At 36.7% G+C, this 8,456-nt stretch overlaps 1 protein-coding gene across 1 annotated transcript in view; it reads left to right on the forward strand.

Annotated features, from left to right (window-relative positions):
• The window catches only part of THSD7A (thrombospondin, type I, domain containing 7A), a gene marked incomplete at its 5' end in the record, with an annotated part of 127,485 nt that extends 119,764 nt beyond the window's left edge, over positions 1-7,721 (forward strand). Inside the window, 4 exons of the mRNA XM_010282175.1 lie at positions 1,526-1,608; positions 1,947-2,157; positions 5,548-5,635; positions 7,181-7,721. Coding sequence (XP_010280477.1) covers positions 1,526-1,608; positions 1,947-2,157; positions 5,548-5,635; positions 7,181-7,265 — 467 coding nt within the window. The remainder of the gene's footprint in view (positions 1-1,525; positions 1,609-1,946; positions 2,158-5,547; positions 5,636-7,180) is intronic.
• Positions 7,722-8,456: the final 735 nt, after the last annotated feature.

The raw sequence follows: 8,456 nt of genomic DNA on the forward strand, positions 1-8,456 counted from the left end.
TTTCAAACAAAGCACTTAATTATAACATTCCATGAGAACTTCTCTGCATGAAGTATATGGTCATAAACCAGATTGTAACTTACATCTGAATGTTTTTTTTAAAGTAGTTTGTATAAACTACAGTGTTTAAGAGCTCAAACTGATAGATGCACATACACGATTTATTTAAATGGAGATTACCTGTTTCGATCTAGAATCAACCCACATCTCTGATTGCTGTGTTTCTTTGCTGCTGTATTGCTCTACATTTGACTCTAACATAGTGTATATGAATTCAGAATTATCCAACTTGTATTATGAGTCCTGTTATTTATTCACTTACTTGCATAATGTCATTGTGCTGAATAGTTCTTTTTTACTTGAAGGTGTTGTTTCCCATGGGCGACGAAGCAACTCTTTCCTTCTGCAGCTTCCTTGGATGACTGATATTTTATTACATAGATTCCCACAGGCATGTGATTTGTATGCTAGGATGTATGGTTTTCCTTTCTGGGGGTGGGGAAAGTTTATGATAGTCAGCAGGGTTTTCTTTGTTCTCATCAGCCATCCTGTTAACACTTGGATCTAAGTAACCACATCTAACTGCATCTGCTATGGTCATGACCAACCTCAGCTATCAGGATTTCATCATCATATCACACCAGTATAAAAATGTTGTTAATTTAGGAGATGCAAGATAAGTCATCCTGTAGCAGTATAAATTTTAAACCACGTGATGCATATGCCTCTTCTGTAAGCTAGAAGGAAACCCAGGTAAATTCAGACTGATTCTAAATGTATTTTTAAGTCATTCTGGCTGAAATGATAGTGAAAGCCTGATGTGTATTGGTCCATAACAATAACTGCACTGTACGTAAAGCTGTAGAAATGAGAACTAGGACTGTATAAAAAGGAAAAAGACTGAAACCCACTATATCATCAGTATCGTAGCATTCAGTACATGTTTTACTGATAATACTTCTTTCCTTTTGAAAAATCTGTCTTAGACTAGCATGAAGTGTGGCTTCACAACAGCCAAAACTATAGCATGTGTAAAAGTAACTACTGAGGAGCAGCAGAAAACAGGTATCTATTCACAAACAGGATGAGTAGTTTGTTTTCAGTTTAACAGGCAAAGATACAAATCAAAAATATGCTTTTATTTTCTTTGTGGCCGCAGTTTTAATATGTAAGTCATGAGGAGTGCCCTAGAGAACCAAAAACTGTTCCCTCAAGCACAACAAAACATTTCAACTGTTTTTTTTTTGAGCCATCCACCAAAGGAACAAAGGAAAAAACAAAAGGTTCAATTGCCAAATATTAGTTCTCTAAAATGTACATGAATGCAAATACACGTGCTCTATCCTTACTCTATCAAGAAAATACTTGATACTAATTATCCTTCACCTTGGAATAAGAGAAGGACTCTTAAATTCAAAATAGCAATAAAATTGTAGTCCATGACATATTGTAGCAAGTAATGACATCAGTAATTTCATCAGTGGTGAGGTATTACCATGTCAAAATATGATTTTCTGTCCTACAGGGGGCTGTTTAGTGATGCACCAACCAGATGCTGACAGGTCATGTAATCCACCGTGCAGTCAACCCCACGCTTACTGCAGTGAGGTATGTGCTACTGCATTGGAGCGTAAAACACCCCTGTGAGGGCTTCCCACACATCTCTCTGCATGACAAAGATTATGCCAACAAAAAGTATTTTCAGAGTTTTTGCTAATCATTAATTCGTTAAAATTAACCTCAGACCATTTTCTACCTTTCAATGAAATGTTGAATAATCTCTGTTGAATTGGTACAAACCTGCATAAAAATAAATGAAGAGGTACTCTACAGGCTAGCACTCATCGAAACAGTCTTCTCTTCCAGTCATCCATGTTTTTATGCTTTATGGCTCACAGAAAACTGTGTCTTTCTGCTACACAGTGTAAAACACTTGTTCCCTACAGACTAGAACATGCAGTTGTGAAGACGGATACACTGAAGTTATGTCCTCCGATGGCACACTTGAACAGTGCACTCTCATCCCAGTGGTGGTGATCCCCACCATGGAGGACAAAAAGGGAGATGTGAAAACCAGTCGAGCTGTGAACCCTACCCAGCCCTCCAGTAACCAGTCAGGACGAGGAAGGACCTGGTTTCTACAGCCTTTTGGGCCAGGTGAAGTCATGCAATGAGCAGTTCTTAATGCTAAGTACTGCTGCAGGGTCTGGCATTCACATTCTTGTGATGCCAAGGAAGAAAAGAAAAGCCCTTAAGTGTTCATTTCAGAAGAGGCATCTGCCCTGACTGAAAACAATGGAAGAGAATTAAGCAAACCCCTAGCCTTCTCAGCTACTCTATCAGTAGATTTAAGGAAATCTTGTATTGCAGAAGGTTTCCTTTTAATCCCTTCTACCTTTAGAAGGGAGGTGGCTGCGAAGTTGCAAGCCAGGGTATTAGATAATGCTGTCTCCAGCAATAATGCTGCTGATAGAGGAGTGAAAAGGTAGCACTGAACACTGCAGAGGGTAAGGGCTGCTTAAAATTTGCAACCATAGCGTAAATTATAGGAAAACAACCAGTATAGATATGCTAATGTTTTCCTGCCATATCCATATGTAAACTAATTCATGTTAGACAATATCTAACCATATTATTGGTATTTAGCATAGACATGCTCTAAGTCTTTACGGGAAATATTTGCTTTTGTCATGGACCATGGTCATTAGAGCTGAGCAAGGACCTATGTGCAAGAGTGGCAAGAAATATAAGACAGTTATCCCATCAAAAATACTTTATAAAGTCCATCATGTAATCAGATTTCAGTAGATATTTCCTGGTACTAAGCATTGAGATAAATAAAACTTTAAGTAACAAATTGCCTTTACATAAAGAGATTTGATGTTAGTCCAAACTATTAATTATATTGAGAACAATTGGTTATCTTCTTAAGTGTCTTTTAAATCACGTAGGTCTAAATATTCTAATACACTTTTGTCTTAGAGTGTTCACTTCTTTCTAAAGCTTTTATGAATGTTTTTAATCTGAAAATTGAAAACTATCTTTACATGCATAATCCGTAAAATTCTGCAAATTGAGAACTACAGCGATACTTCTAATAAGCAGATTAAATCATGTTTGGGTTAGGAATACTTATGTTAGAGCCCATTAGTCCTACTAGTATTTACTGTTATTTGTACTGTGATACTATATTTGATACCCGCAATAAAATGGCCTTTGCTCCAATTAGTTAATACTTTAATCCACAATAAAAAAATAAAATTAAGCTTTTCTGGTCCTCCTTTAAAAAATAGCATCTTACCAAATATGTTATCTTTAACTCATTGTAGCTACCTCCACCTGAAAATGCCAGAATGTGGGTTGTGTAGCAGCCAGAGTGCTGACAATAAGCAAATGTCAGACAGTCGCCTTCAACTATTTAGGAATGTGGATGCTCGTGTGAGCTCGGGCATAGTTTTTGGAGCAAGGAATAGTTGAGAGATTTAATGAAAACTTACCAATTTTCCAGTAATTCAAGTTAGGAAGGAAACATAGCTCAGCTCAGATAAAAGCAGCAGTATTCAGTAGAACTAATACTTTATTCAGTGAAGGTATGAGTAAAGGTGGAAGAAAGCGAACATTTTGCGCTTCAGATGAGATTTATGCTTGATTGTTTTAATTCAAGGATTGGGTAACTATTGTAAAGGGTTTGATTTACTCTAGCATGATTATTCCTTTCCTCACGGTTTTGAAGTCTAGATATAAAATAGTACTTTCACTGTCTTCCAACAAATCATATTGCAGTTCCAGAAAGGAGGGCATTTAAACTATCTTCTTCAGGTGTCTGTGCTGATGTATTACCCAAAACAGATGAGTTTCATATACCAATTCCCTTATATACGTAGAAATAATCTGTCCAAGGGAATTCGGAGAGTCTGAGTTAGATGCCTGTAGTTGCATAATATGAATGACCTCATTAACAGAGTTCCCTGCTTTGACAAAATTAAATAAAACCATACACAAGGTAATGCCAGTCTTTTTTTCAAGAAGATAATACTATTTTAAAACAAGAAAACCCCAAACAACCTGAAACTCCTTACATTTACTGATGGAAACAAGTCAAGGGAGAAGACATTAACATATTTAACAGTACTGAAGTCTGAATTCCTCTCATTCGTATTATGGTGTCATTGGATGTGTCAGGTCAAATATACTGTTCAATCCATCTTTAATAGATTAGTTATTTCAGTTATATCAGTTATAATGTTTCATTAAGATGATTAATGTAATGAAGCTAAAATGCTTTTATATTAATTAGTCCTAAACAAGTTGTCCACATGACTGCAAGACTTTGTATCACTAGAGAACAGAAAGCCTGAACTTAACTGTGCAGCAATAGAGAGGGCTGCTGTGAATCTGAGCAAAGTCAGTTTGACTAATTTTTAGTTTTAGTACATTGTAGAAACATCAACTGCATTGATAATGCCTTTTTGTTCTACAGAGGCATTGGGAAGCAACAAATATTTGGTCAGAAAAATTTTAGTTGTGTTTTCTTACATTGAAAATTCACACAACTTCATGAAACAAAAAACTTGCCCTTTGTAAATGAAATAATTCAGCTTTTTTGTGGACTTTTAATTGTCAAGGAGGTGCAGCAAGGCTAGCTAACCTCCTATAAAAGAATGTTTTCAAAAAGCCATTTAGAAATTTGCAAAATTAGTCAGATAAAAGTAGTGAGTCAAACAACATGCACTGACCTGGGGTTGTGACATACTCATTTGGGGGTCAGAGCAAAACCCCACAGGCAGTCACACCTGTTCTTCCCTCATTTTCCTGGGATAAGTGAGTGCATCTAGGATCAAGGCAAGTAGGAGAGTGGGATGTATACTTCAGCCTGCAGGGACATCATGTCCAAAATACAGACTGCACAAGCTGTACATAGGTACAGTCCTTACTAACAACAGACAGTTGTTCTATTTATGAGCATGCGTTGTCTTTTTGGTGTATTTTTGCTTGTTCTGTGAGGGAAGGTTGTTTTATAACAACAAAACTCGCATTTGGTAGGGGAAGAAATTGAAAAATTATTACTTTATGCAGTAATGAAAGTTGTGTATGTGCAGTTAAGGTATAAATGAGGTAAAACATGCTAAAGGTATTTAGAAATATAAAATTAAATAGCAACAGGAATGACAATAACAGGCATATTGATTTACCAGAGCTAGAATGGAAAGTGATTCTAACAGCATAAATGAGTTGCAGGCTGACCCGCTGCCCTGCGATCACGCTGAAGGATGCTCTGCTACCAGGGGCTGCTTTCTGGGGGTCTCACTTGCTGCCTTAGCCCCACTTCTCGGCTCCATTCAGATTATCCAGATTTCATCTGAAAAGCAAAGCACAAGTGCACAGAGAAGCTATTGCTCAGTCGTTTAATAGTAGTTACTGTTATTAAGCTGTAATTGCTAGTAAAGACATTTATTTCAGATTATAACAGTATTTATATACTATATCACAACTAATAATTCAACAAGACTAACTCAAACACTACTGACTAACATTCATTCCTTTTAGATGGGAGGCTGAAGACCTGGGTTTATGGTGTAGCTGCTGGTGCATTTGTTTTACTCATCTTTATTGTTTCTATGATCTATCTAGCCTGGTGAGTTCTTTAATTATTTACAAAGAAGCCGTCCCACACAGACTGTAATGCAAGTGTTTACATATGCCACTGTAGAAACTGCAGACACTTCTGTGAACTGCAGTGTTTAATTTTCCATGTCCTTTTGTCCAAGCTCGGGTTAGTGGACTCTGATTGTAGTCTAGATGATGTAGATGCTTTCCTGAGGTTAGAAGAACTTCTTACAAATATGGGGTAGCTTAGTGTATAGTTTATTTTTGCTCAGTTTATCTCTTTTAAGAATGTACTGTGTCCATGATAATTTCATTGTGTCTGTATGACAAAACACAGGGAGAAATAGCAAGAAGGAAATTTAGTAATCAGGTAAGTCAGATTTGATATTTGGCAGGATATAGAGATACACAACCAAAAAGTCTGAAAATTTTCTAATATGTTTTCCATACATGAAAAAATATTTTCTTGAAAAACCTTAGTGCATGTGAAAGCAAAAATTTTTTTCAAGAAGTCGTCACCTTTGAGAATGCTCTCCTTTGAAGTTTTCTGGGTCCTGTTTGGAATTTGTGATCCAAATGACTGTGGAGGTGGAAGTGAGGGAAGTGTGGTCGTACCCATCAGGCTGTTGGCTGTATTTCATTAGTAAGCATTTGGAGGGCTTCTGGAATTGTTTAGTTTTTAGTAAACCTTCTCCAGAATCTCAGTTCTATCTAAACAAGGAAAAAATCTTTTCTTTTTTGAGGAAAAGAAAATCCATTACCATACAACTCCACTGCAGATTCTTCAGACTGGAAACTATGGCCATTGAAGGCCACTGTAACAACTGGTTTGGTAACAAAGGTTTAGATTTGGGCAGCCTAAGTGACATAGCTGAGATAAGATTTTGGACGAGACAAAGGATGCACAGGCCCAATTTAAATAAATGCTTATATTAGACTCTAAAAGAAGACAAATACCAAAGCATGCATAAACATGCATTTTCCTTTGGATTGGTAATTTTTTAAAACCATATCAAATGGATTGGAAATACTGCTGGATTAAAATCTAATTCGAGGCTAGACAAGGAATGGTTAGGGCTAACAACCATATCCCTGCTATTTATGACTCCTTTGATTACAACATTTAGAATTAACTGTAGTAATTACAGCAAGTATAATAAGACAAAACTAATCAAAAGATGGAACCTTCTTTGGGAAATCTTTGATGTGTCAAGGGAGGTTAAGATTTGAGCCATATGGTTTAAAAGAACTTGATTGCGTCTTTGATACATGACCAAATATTGCACTTGCAGGCTCTGGGTTCTTCTGAAAAGTGACTGATCTTGCAGTATTACCTGCCAAGGATTTCATCAAGTCACATCAGCACCATAACAGCCTGTTTCTGAACAACTAAGCTTTGATTTAGATGTTGCTTTGGATTGATAGAGATAATTACTCATCCAAGTGAAGGTTTTAGGCTTATAGCTTTTACAAATGAACAATCAAATACTCTCATCTTTCATTTAAGACTGAAATCCATCTTTGCCATGTTATTAGTTTCTTGTTCTATTTACAAACTATCTTATTGTTTCAGCAAAAAGCCAAAGAAGCCCCAGAGAAGGCAGAACAACCGACTGAAACCTTTAACCTTGGCTTATGATGGTGACGCAGATATGTAAAATATAACTTCTCACGGTGATAAATGGAGTCTAAATTAATGCATTGAAATCAGAAGGTATCCAAAGCCACAGGGATTTTCTATGGAGTGGATTAAGTGTTTTGACTTTTTCTTTTTTGTAACTGCATCATAGATAAAGAAGGATGGATTTCATAATGCCTACGGATATTGAAGGTATTATTGCTTTACTTTAGACCATCAGCACTGAGAAATCTGGCAGAATCACATTAACAGACATTGCAGTTGGAGATTTGTGGTCTTTCCTCAATCTTACAAACTATAAGCACCACTTCTGTCTCCAGAGTACTGTAGCTGACATAGTATTAACAGTTGGAAGCCCCTGCAACATTAACGAAGTATAATCAGTACGCATGAAGAGTTTGTACCAAGCTGTCTATGACTCTTTACATTCAAGCATAACGTATATACTCAGTTGAGCCATATGTATTACTCTATCAGATTATATACTTGTTAAAGAGCATTTTAGTGCTTAGTACAATATTAACTTCTAACTGGGATTAACCCACTGAGCAAGTTCAACAGTTTGCCAGGTGATAGTAACTTGTGTTAACCTGCATTTCAGAGGGCAATGACTCACTTGCAAAATTCTGTCCTGTTATCACTCCGAAGTATAAAGGCCTCACATGTACATCCAGAAAGGAGGCATTCTCAGATTCAGTATTTTCTAGCGATTTCTGTCTGGAAAAAGAATACTCGTTGTAAATGTTACAATCTGTTTCTACTTTCTCTAATTCAAACTGTTGCCTGCATATTTTTTGCTAAGTGTAAGGCAAATTTTTGCACTATATTAGTGCAGCATGATATGCACTTAACTAGTATTGCCATAGAAACTGCCTCTTTTCAGAAAGGATGATGATGTATCTTGTGCAAGGAGTGTCAAGTAGACAGGTCTGGAATCCTGAAGAGAGTGGCGTTCGGTTTGGACTGCAGCTGGATGGATCGGCTTACGATGTGCACTGTACACACCGTTCCTCATCACAGCGGCCATTTGTAGTCTATATCATGGCAGTAATACAAGTGTCTAGTTTCTTGCCCCATCTACCTATACTGGTATAGATTGTCCCGCTGGTTTCTAATTGTACTTTGAAGGCTGTTTATGACTAGATTTTTTATATTTGTTAACTTTGTTAGAAAAAAAAAAGAAAAGAAAAAGAAAAGTGGTTGCCCTGTA

This window comes from Phaethon lepturus, unplaced genomic scaffold (assembly GCF_000687285.1).
Source record: "Phaethon lepturus isolate BGI_N335 unplaced genomic scaffold, ASM68728v1 scaffold600, whole genome shotgun sequence".
Lineage (NCBI taxonomy): Eukaryota > Metazoa > Chordata > Aves > Phaethontiformes > Phaethontidae > Phaethon > Phaethon lepturus.